Source organism: Oncorhynchus tshawytscha, linkage group LG03, assembly GCF_018296145.1.
Source record: "Oncorhynchus tshawytscha isolate Ot180627B linkage group LG03, Otsh_v2.0, whole genome shotgun sequence".
NCBI classification, from domain to species: Eukaryota; Metazoa; Chordata; class Actinopteri; order Salmoniformes; family Salmonidae; genus Oncorhynchus; species Oncorhynchus tshawytscha.
Window position 1 is genome coordinate 49,519,440 of NC_056431.1, and position 15,924 is coordinate 49,535,363.

The window sequence follows — 15,924 nt, forward strand, 5'->3', positions numbered from 1 at the left end:
GCCGAGCAGTTACCATATCAGGCTGTGATGCAACCGGTCAGGATGCTCTCGATGGTGCAGCTGTAGAACCTTTTGAGGATCTGAGGACCCATGGTAAATCTTTTCAGTCTCCTGAGCGGGAATAAGCTTCGTTGTGCCCTCTTCATGACTGTCTTGGTGTGTTTGGACCATGTTAGTTTGTTGGTGATGTGGACACCAAGGAATTTGGGTAAATGAATAGCATTCTCACATAGGTGTTCCTTTTGTCCAGGTGGGAAAGGGCAGTGTGGAGTGCAACAGAGATGGCATCATCTGTGGATCTGTTGGGGCAGTATGTAAATTGGAGTGGGTCTAGGGTTTCTGGGATAATGGTGTTGATGTGAGCCATGACCAGCCTTTCAAAGCACTTCATGGCTATAGATGTGAGTGCACGGGTTGGTAGTCATTTAGGCAGATTACCTTTGTGTTCTTGGGCACAGGGACTATGGTAGTCTGCTTGGAACATGTAGGTATTACAGAATCAGTCAGGGACATGTTGAAAATGTCAGTGAAGAGACTTACCAGTTGGTCAGCGCATGCTCGGAGTACACGCCCTGCGGCCTTGTGAATGTTGACCTGTTTAAAGGTCTTACTCACATTGGTTACTGAGAGAGTGATCACACAGTCGTCCGGAGCAGCTGATGCTCTCATGCATGCTTCAATGTTGCTTGCCTCGAATTGAGCATAGAAGTTATTTAGCTCATCTGGTAGACTCATGTCACTGGGCAGCTCATTGCTGTTCTTCCCTTTGTAGTCCGTAATAGTTTGCAAGACCTGCCACATCCGACGAGCATCGGACCCAGTGTAGTACGATTCGATCTTAGTCCTGAATGGACGCTTTGCCTGTTTGATGGTTCGTCAGGAAGGTATAGCAGGATTTCTTATAAGCATCCGGGTTAGAGTCCAGCTCCTTGAAAGCAGCAGCTCTACCCTTTAGCTCAGTGCGGATGTTGCCTGTAGTCCATGGTTTCTGGTTGGGGTGTGTACATATGGTCACTATGGGGACGACATCATCGATGCACTTATTGATGAAGCCAGTGACTGATGAGATATACTCCTCAATGCCATCAGAAGAATCCCAGAACATATTCCAGTCTGTGCAAGCAAAACAGTCTTAGCTTAGCATCTGTGTCATATGACCACTTCCTTATTGAGTGAGTCACTGGTTCTTCTTGCTTTAGTTTTTGCTTGTAAGCAGGAACCAGGAGGATAGAGTTATGGTCAGATTTGCCAAATGGAGGGCGAGGGAGAGCTTGGTATGAGTCTCTGTATGTGGAGTAAAGGTGGTCTAGAGTTTTTTGTCCTCTGGTTGCACATGACATGCATTTAACATGCCAACTGTTATTGAGTAGATTTTGACAACCTCTCTTTTATTCCTTCTCTCCAGGTGTTTCTCCAGGTCAGACCACTTGGCCCTGCACATGAAGAGGCACATCTAAGGGAGCGAGAGGAGGAGAGCGAGGAAGAAGAGAGGGAGAAGGAGAGATAGAAGGAGAGAATAAGTAAGCCGGATGGAAGACGAACTACACAGCAGCTTCGGCTCTCACCATCCAGAGGCTGCCCCTGCCCTCAGAGACCCACCTAAGACCTGACACCAGGAGCAAGGCACTATGGGAGATGACACGCTGGATAGACGGACGCCACGACTCCAGACAGACGGCTGGTCGGCGAGGACGGGTGGAGTGATGGAGTGACGGAGTGAAAGAGTCGAGGAGCAGCTTGTTTTTTTATTCACACTTCCATGATTCACACTTCTACTCAACAGTCTACAACCAATTCTCTTTCATCGTGTCATCCGATTAGCCATGCCTTGTCCAATCAGGGTTGGGAACTCACACACTGCCAAACCAATCCGCTAATCCAGTTACGACCCATTTACACTCCAATGTTTCTTTTCTGTACATTTAAACTATGGAGCAACTTGGGAAAGGAAATGGTTCACCCAGAATTATGAACTGCTTTCCTTTGACACGCCAAACGTCAGTGACTTGCAGAAGTAACAATGGGCCACACAAACCAACAATAACTATTGGCCATTTTATTCTGGTGTGCTGTTTCCCAACCCCATCCCAATTTGTGTCTCTTGTATAGGAACTCACAAACTGCAGCTATATGTCAACCCTCAGCAAGCTATACCGTGTGAAATAACAACAATGCCAAAATAGCGAGACGAGGGAGACCAATGGAACTAGTGGGCAATCCGCCAGTGGCGCCGCCTGTCTGTGGGAGTAGGGTCTGACACTTCCAGAGAGTGAGCTCTGTGACCCACAGGCACCTTGCTGTGGATCTCTCAGGCTCTCCTGTAGGAGGCGCTCTGCTCTTCTCGCTCAGCTTCACTCCTGCCACCTCACAGGCAACAACTAACAAATGCGCAGCGACACTTTCTTGCCTTTGTTTTTTAAAGACAATTAATTATTACTATTATTATTAAGAATGATGGTCTGTTTTCTTTCAGCTGAAATTTCTTAAAAATTCACTGAATGAAAAAAACTAAAACATTTTAAGTACAAACGAGAAAGAATGTGCACATATGGCAGGAAGGGAGGAACATCGAACGAACACACCCCGGCCCGTAACTCAGTACCTGCTATTTAGCACTGACAGTTAAGGAGATAAAAAAAATCATAAAAAGAAATCACAAGAAACTCTGAAAGAAAAAGGATTTGTATTGTTGGCCTGAAATGAAAGAGAAGGACCTCTGTTTTCCACTCTGTGTTTTTCTCCTGTGTGATACTAAAAACAAACCTTGGCGTGACCTTCGAGGCATCAGCACCAAACCAGGGCCAAAACACAACATAAAACTGGAAATGGTATTTTTGCTTTGTTTGTGTGGATTCTGGAAATACACCTTGGAACCCCCTACCTCCTCCAGTATGGCGGGGGAGGGGCCTGGGAGGCTGGTCTGCTGTGACCACACACCCTATTTGGGAGACTAGGAACTTGATAGGCTACTGAACATGAACCTGGGTCTAAAGACACCCAACTCTCTGGGTAGTAGAAAGGACAACATGGCCTCATCAGCCCAGAGAGACTTGCCTGTTTCGTATCCATTGTCTGCACTGACTTTTTCAATGTTATCTGTGCTTTTTTTTTATAAAGTATACAACAAAAACTGAAAAAAAGAATACAAAGGAGAAAAAAAACCTGCATAAAAATACTGAATAAAAAATGTAAAAATCTGTCTCTCACACACTCACATCATACAGACACAAATACAACGACACACAGAACAGTTTCTTTGCTCATGGCTCCACTTTGAGATAAGACTCAAATAATGATTTAGTTAATGAACAGAGTTGGAAAACGAAACACTGCATGGCAGCCTCTCACACACACACTCAGATCGCTTCCCGGAATTATTTGTTCTGCTCCAAATTTTTCCCTGTAAGATTTTTTGCAATTGTTGTTTTGTAAAAGACTATCTTATTCCACTGGAGGTAATGGCTTTGAAATGAGAAAACAAGCTTGTTCTCATGTTCAATCAATCACCACAAATCAGGCCTAGGTCTCTCAGTCTCTGTATGTTAATTAACAATCAGCTTCTACACCATGGGACCAGATTCCTCACCTGTATGCCCCAGATCTATGAAGTCCTACATACCCTTGCAATCAGGGCATTAATACCAACACCACTATCACTAATACTGTCACTATTACTGTACCACTTCCTTCCCCTCTCGCATACACACCCACTCTGGCCTCCTCACACCAGTTGTAATGGTTGCTTTATCAGAGAAGATGCCATTACTGTCTCTATAGTAACGCTTATGTATCAGCCATGCCAGAATCTCACAGACGATCCCAGAGCTGCCCTCAGGTGGGCCGGTGGAGCTCCGAACAATCAATACCAAAAACGTCCAGCATGGAACTACCCTGGAGCCAGGCAGGGTCTGGAACAGAACACACCGGTATCTGGGAAGTGGACCGCCTCCACACCAGGCCTATTGGCACCACTGGCGCAGCAGCAGCTCTTTCTCTACAAACACAAACACAGTGTCTCGGCAACAAAAAGACGAAGTGAAACAAGAGATTAAGATGATCTTTGTGTTTTGCATCCACTTTTTAGTTGGAGCTTCTTTCTTCTTGTTTTGTTTTGTTTTAACGCCACAGTGATGTTTTTTTTATTGCCATGGTGGATGATGCAAGGTAATGCCAAAATTTGAGAAATGCAGGGGGATTTGTTTCTATTACGCCCCCTCCCCTTCAACGTACAATCATATGGGGTTTGTTTGTGGCACTTTTTGCCGGAATTGCAATGGTATGTCTGTGTGTGTCCCAATGCGAGCTATAGCACGGCACATCCTTAGGGTACATTGTGAATCTAATCTGCATTGTGAGAAAGAATACTACTACCAGTAGACTGGTTTGAAATTAACAGTGTGGGAGACTGGGATTGTACTGTATGTTGGTTGATTCATTCACTTTAGGGGAGCTTATAATCTGTCTAACATTAGCTGACAATTATGTATTTGTTTTAGTTTTGTTTCTGACATTTTCTTTTCTTTACGAACCACACAAATCACATTCATTTGGGATCATAGAGCTGAATGATGTAAAAACAAACACTCAAACTCAAAAAACCATACACCATGCACTTCACTGGCACTTCAAATAGGTTCCAAAACATGAAAACTCTTCAAGCACTCTTATGTTCTAGTAGACGTTCACTTCTGGTTGTAGCCGTTTCTACGGCTTCCACTGCAGCAAAGCCTGCTGGGTAACAGAAAATGGATACTGTGGTCATGGTAATTTAGCCCGGAACAGGCCTGCATGCTAAAAAGATAGCAGCACACAGTTTAAATCCAAATTAGCCCAACTTTAGTCCTCTTGCGTACACACTGACAGGTCTAAAACCTCACTTCAAATGAAAAGTCCTATTCTATTTCAGTCCTGTGGCATTCTCACCAGAAGAAGTTAGCTAGGCCCCTTTCCCTTTCCCTCGCCTGTTAAAACACTGCTTGCTGTCATGGAGATGCTCCGCTGTATAGTTTCCTGGCCACTAGTATCCCACAGCTCTGATTAGCATTAGCGCAGCAGGCTACTCTGTGGAGGCTCCTCTAGTCTCTCCAGTCGCACTCCACTAATGAGAAAGGCTTTTGGTCACAGGGAAACAGATCTGGGCGAAAAAACATCAGGGACCGCGAGCCAAAATGGTTTCATTTCAACGGTCCACAGTACTGTTATGAAACCAGTGTGGAATCTGCCACAGAACAAACAAGAGTACATTAGCAGCAGCTTATCGTAAAGCCAGAGAGATATATATTTATTTGAGAAAGTGATCGAAATTGAAGAGATATTTTTTGACAAAGAGAAAAAAAAAGTTTACCCCAGGGATTAACCAAATGATGATGAAATTAGCCGTGCTTTTTATCTCATGGATTAGCGATTAAAATGAGATTATGATTAATCCTACAGGCCCTTATAGCTATTTACAACACAACCCCCCACTCCCCCTCGTTCTGCACTCTACAAGTGCCATTCTAATAGCCCTCTATCCCTCTCTCCATCTCTCCCTCTCTCTATAACCCCACAGAAGTGATCCATGCACAATCAACTGCAGGAACTCTGAACGCACACGTATACACTTTCGCCCAAAGATTTGCAGATTCACAAGTAAACTGCTGTGAATGAAAATAGAGAGAGAGTAAGAGAGAGCGAGAGAAAGAAAGAATGAACTCGTTTTACTGTCCACTACTATTCCACCATTATTCCCCGCCTTCCACAACCCTGACCCAACCCTGACCCAACTTCTTCCTGCATTACAATCTCTTGTCTGGTGTTCAGTGTGGCCGAACTCATGGTCCATTCATGGTTGTAAAATATGGTTGTGTAGTCTCTTTAGGGTGCCCAATTCAAGGGTGACTTAACTAGCAGCCTACCAATTCTAATGTAGACTTAGTTCAATTAGCTTCTTAGTACAGTGCAACATAGTACAGTGGAGTGTAATATTTCAAACTGTCATGTCTGAGGTGGACCGTCGAGTCTCTGTTAGGTTAACTGTTGCCTGCGAAAACCATCCCAAGAACGATTGCATCATACACCTACCTTAAGCATTCCCGAAACTTGAAGCCTCACATGTTCGGTCCCCATGAGGTAGGGTTGTCACTTTGGTGAGGCTTCTGGCAGCTTTGTAGATAGATACATTAGTAGCTCTTCAACTCAATGAGCTCGTATGGGTAGTGACTGGTTTACAGTGGGTCTGATAACAGTTCTGTAGGCCACTGGAATGTCCATAGACATTAGACATTAGTCGTTAGACCTACTGTAGACCCATTTTAACCACAACACTTTAGGTGGAACTTAAAGGGTATTGTGCACTACTAGGCAACAGTGCTTCAGCATTTCGACTCCTACATACATCTCACACACTCTTTTAATGTTCCTGTTGTTCTATCTTCTCAAGCATACCATTTCACTACATGAACTTACTGCGCACACTCCATAGTGTACCTACTTACTTAATGCTAGCATAGTCTGTTGGAGCACTCAAATGTCAAATATCCACATAACATGTTGTGACACTTCCTGATGCACTTAACCACAAGAACCAATAAGGTAGGTCCTTTTTAGTTTTTAGCCAATCACACTAATAGGTTATTAGCTTGATATAGGCCCTCTACTGTCATTAAACAGCCAATGGCAACTGGGCATGGTAAGATAATGTTGGACAGTTGTTTTGACGGTTGAAGGGGTTCTGTTCATTGCCATGTAACAGGTGACTAATTTGGTACTGTTTGGGATGTTGAAACTCATGGTTCTTTTTGTTGTACATCTGCATCAGGGAGTGTGTCTGTATCTGCTGTGTTTGTCCATATTTGATGTGTCAGTATATAAGGGATTGACAAAACTCTTCCCCCCTGTCTCTGTATCCCTCCACCTCACCCCTTCTTTCCCTTTGTCCCCCAATCCTTATCCATCCAACTCTGGGGCCCAGGCATCACACTCTGACATGTGCTGTTAGCGGAAGATACATCTTGATAAATGTTGATTCATCTCTATGGCTTTGTCTTCATGAGGTGTTGGACATGTGTCAAGTTCAGGAGGTGAGTTAGAGTACTTGACTTTATATTCTATTTACCCTCTGCTAAGTGGAGAGTCTCATGGCCAGACAGACAGAACCAGGATGTGTAGCTGTAATAACTATCCTCAGTCAAGGGGCCACACATAGAAATAGAATTACTCAAATTCCAATTTAATTCTATTTCTATTGGGGCACCCACCCAGCCAACAACACACCTCAGCCTGTAGAGCAGAACTAAACCCACCAGTGCTTTTCTCAGACCGTCTACAGTACGACTGAGCCTCCACAAGGTAGTCTAGTCCCAGTCCAGCCTCTACACCTGGTACATCTGTGGAAGCCCAGTGACACAGTGGGAACACCTTTTCCATTGTCACCTCTGTCATTTACTCCTTCTGCAGGGGCTCTATAATGCCAACAACACCATCACCTCTCCTTCCTACCAGACCCTGACCCCTCACCCTCTGCTCTTCCACCCCTCCCTCACGCCTTCCCTTCCTCCTTCCTTCCCTCCATCCCTCCCGCCCTCCCTTCCTCCCTCCTTATCCCTGCTCCTTCCTTCCCTCCCTCCTCACCCCTCCTGCCTCCCTCCCTCCCTCACCCCTCCTCCTTCCCTCCCTCCTCACCCCCTGCTCCCTTCCTCCCTCCTCACCCCCCTCCTCCTTCCCTCCCTCCTCACCCCTGCTCCTTCCCTCCCTCACCTCTCCTCCCTCCTCACCCCTCCTTCTTCCCTCCCTCACCTCTCCTCCCTCCCTCACCCCCCTCCTCCTCCTTCCCTCCCCCCTCACCCCTCCTCCTTCCCTCCCTCCTCACCCCTCCTTCTTCCCTCCCTCACCTCTCCTCCCTCCCTCACCCCTCCTCCTCCTTCTCTCCCTCCCTCACTCCTCCTCCTTCCCTCCCTCCCTACCCCTCCTCCTTCCCTCCCTCCTCCTTCCCTCCCTCCCTACCCCTCCTCCTTCCCTCCCTCCCTCCTCCTTCCCTCCCTCCCTACCCCTCCTCCTTCCCTCCCTCCCTCCTCACCCCTGCTCCTTCCTTCCTTCCCTCCTCACCCCTCCTCCTTCCCTACCTCCTCACCCCTGCTCCTTCCCTCCCTTCTCACACCTCCTCCTTCCCTGCCTCCCTTCCTCCTGTCATTGTCATGGTCATTTCCTTTTCAGTTTTCTCTTGGGTTCTTTTTCTCCTTGTTTTTATTTTTGCTGTACAAAGTGTTGAAAAATATTATTATTTGTATTATATGATGTTAGTATGGTAATGTTCTTTATTAAGGAAGAAGAAAACTTTATTTTTGTTACTGGTCTGTTTCATAATTCTTTTTTAAATTGGTATTGTAAGATATCTATGCAAGAACTGTTCAGTGGAGCATTTTTATTTAAGAATGTAATACAGTATGTGTAATAAATGGTAGAATCTGCTGGCATTTTGTGTTTCTGCTGCATGCGTTTACAACCGACAACAAATGACCATTGATATACTTTAGTGTAGAAACACCTCGCTGCTCCCATACAGTGTAACTCCTAACCTCTTCTCTGAGAGTCTCATTATAAAGACCTCTATATCTAAGAATGAGGAATACAGCCTAACAATGGCTCCTTGCACCGGCGCTCAAACCACTTCCATTGTGCAGAGCAGCACATTATTCTGACTAGGTAATGGCTGACTGAGAAATAAGGTTTAGTCGTTAGAGAGAGAGAGAGAGAGCGACCGCCATAACCATAGAACCATTTCCCCCGCAATTCCGAGCTTTATTATTACAAATGAGAGAATCTCATGAATATCTATGGCCCACCAACATGTAAAATGTCTCTCAGGGGTTCAGTGTGTGAGTAACATATTCCTTAATTAGGGCAGTTACTAACTCGTCAATGACTGAGCCTGAGCCGCCATTTACAGAGCCAGCCCATCCCGCGCCCATGACTTTCAGATTAAAAGGGGTAATCGAATAACTAATGGATAATTAGGGAGCAATTATGTAGAAGAAAAGGGGTCTTATACAGCATATCAATTCACAGTAAATGTCCCTTGGTGAGAGAGGAGATTTTGCTGTCAGATTTCTCAGTCATTGCTAATTTCCCTAATTGAAATGGACACTGTCATCAAGCCAGTAGTTTCAACAGTAGGTCTGCATCCCAAATAGGCCCATGAGCCCTGGTCAAAAGAAGTGCACTGTATAGGGAATAGGGTGCCATTTGGGAGGCAAACCAGGTCAGGTCTTCACGTCTCTGACATTCTAGCTACGTCGTTGTCTTCCTGTTAAGTGCCATGACCACATGGTTTATGATGTTGCTTACGCATCAACTGCCCACTTGACATTCTTTCACAGCCAGCCATTAAAAAAACATTTTCCAATGCCCCTTCCCTTCGCCTATGTAGGGGAAATACAGTTGAAGTCGGAAGTTTACATACAATCAGGTTAGAGTCATTAAAACTACTTTTTCAACCACACCACAAATTTCTTGTTAACAAACTATAGTTTTGGCAAGTTGGTTAGGACATCAACTTTGTGCATTACACAAGTAATTTTTCCAACAATTGTTTACAGAAAGATTATTTCACTTCTAATTCACTGTATCACAAATCCAATGGGTCAGAAGTTTACATACATTAAGTTGACTGTGCCTTTAAACAGCTTGGAAAATTCCAGAAAATGATGTCATTGCTTTAGAAGCTTCTGATAGGCTAATTGACATCATTTGACTCAATTGGAGGTATACCTGTGGATGTATTTCAAGGCCTACCTTCAAATTCAGTGCCTCTTTGCTTGACATCATGGGAAAATCAAAGAAATCAGCCAAGACCTCAGAAAATAAATTGTAGACCTCCACAAGTCTGGTTCATCCTTGGGAGCAATTTCCAAACACCTGAATGTACCACGTTCATCTGTACAAACAATAGTACGCAAGTATAAACACCATGGAACCACGCAGCCGTCATACCGCTCAGGAAGGAGACGCGTTCTGTCTCCTAGAGATGAACATACTTTGGTGCGAAAAGTGCAAATCAATCCCAAAACAACAGCAAAGGACCTTGTGAAGATGCTGGAGGAAACAGGTACAAAAATATCTACAGTGGGGCAAAAAAGTAGTTAGTCAGCCACCAATTGTGCAAGTTCTCCCACTTAAAAAGATGAAAGAGGCCTGTAATTTTCATCATAGGTACACTTCAACTATGACAGACAAAATGAGGGAAAAAATCCAGAAAATCACATTGTAGGATTTTTAATGAATTTATTTGCAAATTATGGTGGAAAATAAGTATTAAAATAACAAAAGTTTATCTCAATACTTTGTTATATACGCTTTGTTGGCAATGACAGAGGTCAAATGTTTTCTGTGGATATATTGAAGCAACATCTCAAGACATCAGCCAGGAAGTTAAAGCTTGATCGCAAATGGGTCTTCCAAATGGACAATGACCCCAAGCATACTTCCAAAGTTGTGGCAAAATGACTTAAGGACAACAAAGTCAAGGTTTTGGAGTGGTCATCACAAAGCCCTGACCTCAAACCTATAGAACATTTGTGGGCAGAACTGAAAAAGCATGTGCGAGCAAGGAGGCCTACAAACCTGACTCAGTTACACCAGCTCTGTCTAGAGGAATGGGCCAAAATTCACCCAACTTATTGTGGGAAGCTTGTGGAAGGCTACCTGAAACGTTTTATCCAAGTTAAACAGTTTAAAGGCAATACTACCAAGTACTAATTGAGTGTATGTAAACTTCTGACCCACTGGGAATGTGATGAAAGAAATAAAAACTGAAGTAAATCATTCTCTCTACTATTATTCTGACATTTCACATTCTTAAAATAAAGTGGTGATCCTAATTGACCTACGACAGGGAATTTTGTCTAGGATTAAATGTCAGGAATTGTGAAAAACTGAGTTGAAATGTAATTGGCTATGGTGTATGTAAACCTCTGACTTCACCTGTATGTGCATATTAAGACATCCTGCAAGCATTTAACTTGAAGTATACATTTAGGAGAGCTAAGAGCTGCTTGGCATAACATGGCTCTGATCCAAAACAATGAACTGTTATCACTGATCGGGTGTGACATTTCCAAGCATACTAATCCAAACTTGTCCAGCTACAGTGAGCGATAAAACGAAGTGAATAAGCAGGTTCTAATCTTATTCATCACTGCTCAACACAGCTGCTGTGTTGTGACTGTACTACAGAAACCTATTGCTACTGACTCATCATCTCTCCTACCAGGAATAAACAGAAATGTGATGAATTGGCTGGCTGCATATTCCCAGATATCTCTCTGGAGGTCCATGTCAGCCACTTCCCCTGACCCACAAAACCTCATTGTCCAGTACAGGCCTGTAGTGTCCACTATGCAGAACGAAATAAAATGTCATGTCTGGCATAAACTGTAATGCCCCCCCAAACATCAAAGTGAGTGAAACAGTGCCCCCTGTCTTAGTATCTGTAGCCCATGTATCTAATGCTGTCTGGCCAAAAGGAATGTGACATGTCATACACTTTTTGGCCAGACAGTATCAGATACATGGGCTACAGATACTAAGACAGAGGGGCGCTGTTTGTCTCGTTCGGAAGCTTTCTCTGGTGAAATAGATTCAGCCTCTTTCAAATTGAAGGAATATGTTTGTTTCTTTTTTTATTGTGATTTGTTTTTAGGAAGTCTGGCTGGCTTCCCTTGGCAGCCATGAATCACTTTGTAGGATGAAACTCATTATACTTATGCTGTTTGTAATAGAGTGTGTGCACACATACTGTAGGAGGTCCCTTAAGAAGACATTTGACCCCCTCAATGTCACGGTATAATTCCTTATATCAAATCCTGACCTTGAATGCAAACACTGTATCAAGACTTTTGGAATTTATTCAATATTTATATGAACAATAAAATGTACCAAACCTAAGCTGAAGCATTTCATGCATTGAATCATCATCACTCTATTAAAAAATATATACCTTGAATCGATTAAAGTTCAACATGTTATGGCCCCCCTAACACAACAATGGACATGGATGGCAGTAGGATGATGACCACAGCTAAATTAGTTAATGAAATATGTTCCCCATGCCTTTTTTTACAGCATAATAACAGTCCTAAAATTAGTGTGTTGGTTAAAGTGAAATTACGACACAGCGGTTATTATTTTAACATGCCTAAGCCCTGTGGTGAATGGCTGATTAAAAAAACAGGTAATTTAATTAACCAAGATGATAGAAGGAGATAATCCATAATTCGCAGTAAAGAGACCTCCTAGGCCTTTATGTGTTAGACTGATGCAGTGTGTGTGTGTGTGTGTGTACACAACTCCCAGAGCTATCTGCGTCTGCTGCTGGAAGTTGTAAACATTTCCAGGCCCTCCTCCCACAAGACTTCATCTAGAGAATGGAGGAAATGAAACACAAAACAGTGAAGATGGGAGTCAGAAAATTCCCCATGAGAAACGGTAGAATATATGAGGTCTGCAAAAATTCCAGCTCATCTCTGGGAAAAGGGGAATAGAGCTAGGAAAGGGGGAATAGAGCTAGTAAAGGGGGAATAGAGCTAGGAAAGGGGGAATAGAGCTAGGAAAGGGGGAATAGAGCTAGGAAAGGGTGAATAGAGCTAGGAAAGGGGGAATAGAGATAGTAAAGGGGAATAGAGCTAGGAAAGGGGGAATAGAGCTAGTAAAGGGGGAATAGAGCTAGCAAAGGGGGAATAGAGCTAGTAAAGGGGGAATAGAGCTAGGAAAGGGGGAATAGAGCTAGTAAAGGGGGAATAGAGCTAGTAAAGGGGGAATAGAGCTAGTAAAGGGGGAATAGAGCTAGGAAAGGGGGAATAGAGCTAGTAAAGGGGGAATAGAGCTAGGAAAGAGGGGATATAGCTAGATAAGGGGGTAGAGCTAGGAAAGGGGGATTTAGCTAGGAAAAGAGGGGATATAGCTAGGAAAGGGGGAACAGAGCTAGGAAAGGGGGATAGAGCTAGGAAAGGGGGAACAGAGCTTGAAAAGGAGGATAGAGCTAGGAAAGGGGGAACAGAGCTTGGAAAGGGGGATAGAGCTAGGAAAGGGGGAACAGAGCTAGGAAAGGGGGGATAGACAGAAAAGGGACTCATAGTAGGAGGAGAGGCATTCATCATATAGGTCTACTTGCAGAGATTACTTATCATGTAGTTATGGGAGGTTATTTAAAAAAAAAGTATTTTACCCCCTTTTCGTGGTATCCAATTGTTAGTAGTTACTTGTCTCATCGCTACAACTCCCGTACGGGCTCGGGAGAGACGAAGGTCAAAAGCCATGCGTCCTCCGTAACACAAGCCGCACTGCTTCTTAACACAGAACGCATCCAACCCGGAAGCCAGCACCAATGTGTCGGAGGAGACACTGTGCACCTGGTGACCTGGTTAGCGTGCACTCCCTAACCCGGATGACGCTAGGCCAATTGTGCGTGGCCCCACGGACCTCCCGGTCGCGGCCGGCCGCGACAGAGCCTGACGCTGCGATGCAGTGCCCTAGACCACTGTGCCACCCGGGAGGCCCTATGGGAGGTTATTTTTGATGCAGACTCAGCTATCTTTTTAGTTCTAATATAAAATATGAAATTCCCTACTGATATCTTCCTGGCATTTTGATTCCATAGTAGAACTTCCATGTGCTCTATATTGTACTCCACTGTACTGTAAAATTCCAATTCCATTTGAGAAAAATGAGCACTACCACAATCCATACAGTAGTCAGTCGTCCTGCCATGCTGCTATGTGCAGTCCCAGTCCCAGCAAGATGGATGGTTGTATTTTGCTGACCTTCCCCCTTCTGCTTTCTCTAAATATTACAGCAAGCTGGGTAAAAAATAGTGACACAATAAGGAGGAGGCAGATGCATTAAACACAGGAAGATAATATTCACTACATAGGGAGTATGCTGCGAGGGGGACGTGGGGGGATATGGAGTATGGGGGGGGCATGGAGGGTTATGAGGGTTGAGAGGGTCATGTGGCATATGTGGCTTGACACAGGAAGTGGCCCCTTTGGCAACAGGAAATGAGTGCAAATGTGTTATTTTAGTTCCTGTTTGCTCCAACAACACTCCACATCCCTCTGCCTTCTACTGAGGAGGATGCCCGGTGTGCTCATCTCCCATCCCATTGCCATTCGCTAGTTGGGCATGAATGAGAGGGAAACTAAATACATCCTGAACTTCACTTCCCCTGTAGTGCTGTGGGATGTGCTTCTGCACCAGACCCTTTAATTCTGGAAGTGAGTGGACAGCAAATCAAACAACACAACAACAAAAAACTGAACAGGTAGATTCAGACGCACATTTCTCACTCAAAAAAATGTATGTTTCAGAATGACAATGTACAAAATGTACTCTCTCTGATTCAAGCCAATAGGCATGGACGGCACCAGGTGTGGATTACTCATACTCAGTTGCTCACACACACAGGCCCCCCTGTCCCTTCCACTGTGACTTCCCCTGACCCTCCTAAGAATGGCAGGATGTAATGTCCCGATCCCACTACAGCCAGGAGCATACTGCCTCATAAACATTTAACCATCTGGCCATCCCACACGCATAGAACAGTTCACACACATCTATAAACACATACCGTATGCACACTCATCCTGCATACACACATACAGAAGGTCGAACACACACACAGCTCTTTACAACGGGATGGCTACAATCCACTGTGGCAATATGATTCTGTTTTCATACCCCAGAGTGGTGGTAAACTGGGTACGGCTGTGTCTCCTCTCCTTTAATCTCCCTCTGTACAAACCCTTGGCTGCGACGTCCATGTTGAGTTTGGCAGCAGCCTGTAACAAGTCAATGTAAAACTGAAGCCCACAAGCAAGGAGACAAAGGGAGAGACTGTGCTGAACAAATTGAAATGGTTGTTTAGCTGCTGAGCTATTCAACAAATGCATGTTTTGACTGAGAGGGACTCTGAGCCGGTTCCAGCAGTGAGCCCCCTAAACGGCCAAACAGCCTCCTTAGTGAGGTGGTCAGGGCTTGTTCTCTTATTCATATGTTGAATCCTTGTCTCAAGTTTCTACCCCTCGGCCTGCTTACAAAGTAAGTGGTCTGTAGCAGATATCAGAATCACGGTTATTGCCCTACAAGAGGAAAATCTTGGAAATCTATGTTATCGGGCCATGTCAGCTTGTTTTATCGTGTACATACAGTATAGGACACTGGCATATATATAGCATATATAGCATTTTTTGTGAAATTATTGATGGAAATGCTTAACATTATAATAAAAAATATGTGCTGGAAAGAGTAGTGAAAATCACACAACATGGTTTGGCTTGGCTAGATAGTGAGGAAAGGGTATTATCTGTAAAGGTTTGTTTGCTCTAAAGACTGGCCTATTTATCCAAGGGTCAGAGGTCAGACCTCCAGAGGTCCAAGGGTCAGTGAAGGGTCACACTAAGCTGGAGAGCATTGGAAAAAAGTTCCCTGTCTAAATCCAGTCTAACTCACACATATAAATGAGGCAATTACAGTGGCTATCTACAGGGCCAGAGACAATGCTCTATTTACCTCACCTCCCTGTTACAGGTACTCAAAGGGTCAAATGGTAAAATACACACACTCTAGCACCCTCTGCATGGCTATCTCTACCTCTGTGTTTCTACTCTCTCTCTCTACCAATCCTATCTCTCTATCCTCCCTCTCCAACGATATCTCCCTCCCTCCCTCTCTCTCTCTCACACACATCCCACCCTCTCTCCCACATATGCTTCCTGCCTCTTCCCTCTAGGAACCTTTTTTACGAATCCAGCTGAGCTCAATCTTCCATTTCCTGAACTGCTAGAGTGATAACAATATGGCTGTGGAATGTGGGCTGAGGAGGATCACTGGACACTGGCTGAAAAGTATGAAGTATGTACAGGCTTCCCACACTGGGCTAGGGATGAACTG

The 15,924-nt window shown here is 44.4% G+C and overlaps 1 protein-coding gene across 1 annotated transcript in view; it reads left to right on the forward strand.

The window, feature by feature from the left end:
- Nucleotides 1–7,585, forward strand: part of LOC112237965 (Krueppel-like factor 7) — a 75,463-nt gene extending 67,878 nt beyond the window's left edge. The window contains 1 exon segment of the mRNA XM_024406568.2: nucleotides 1,406–7,585. Within this exon segment, the coding sequence (XP_024262336.2) occupies nucleotides 1,406–1,457 (52 nt within the window). The 3' untranslated portion in view covers nucleotides 1,458–7,585.
- The last annotated feature ends 8,339 nt before the right edge of the window (nucleotides 7,586–15,924 follow it).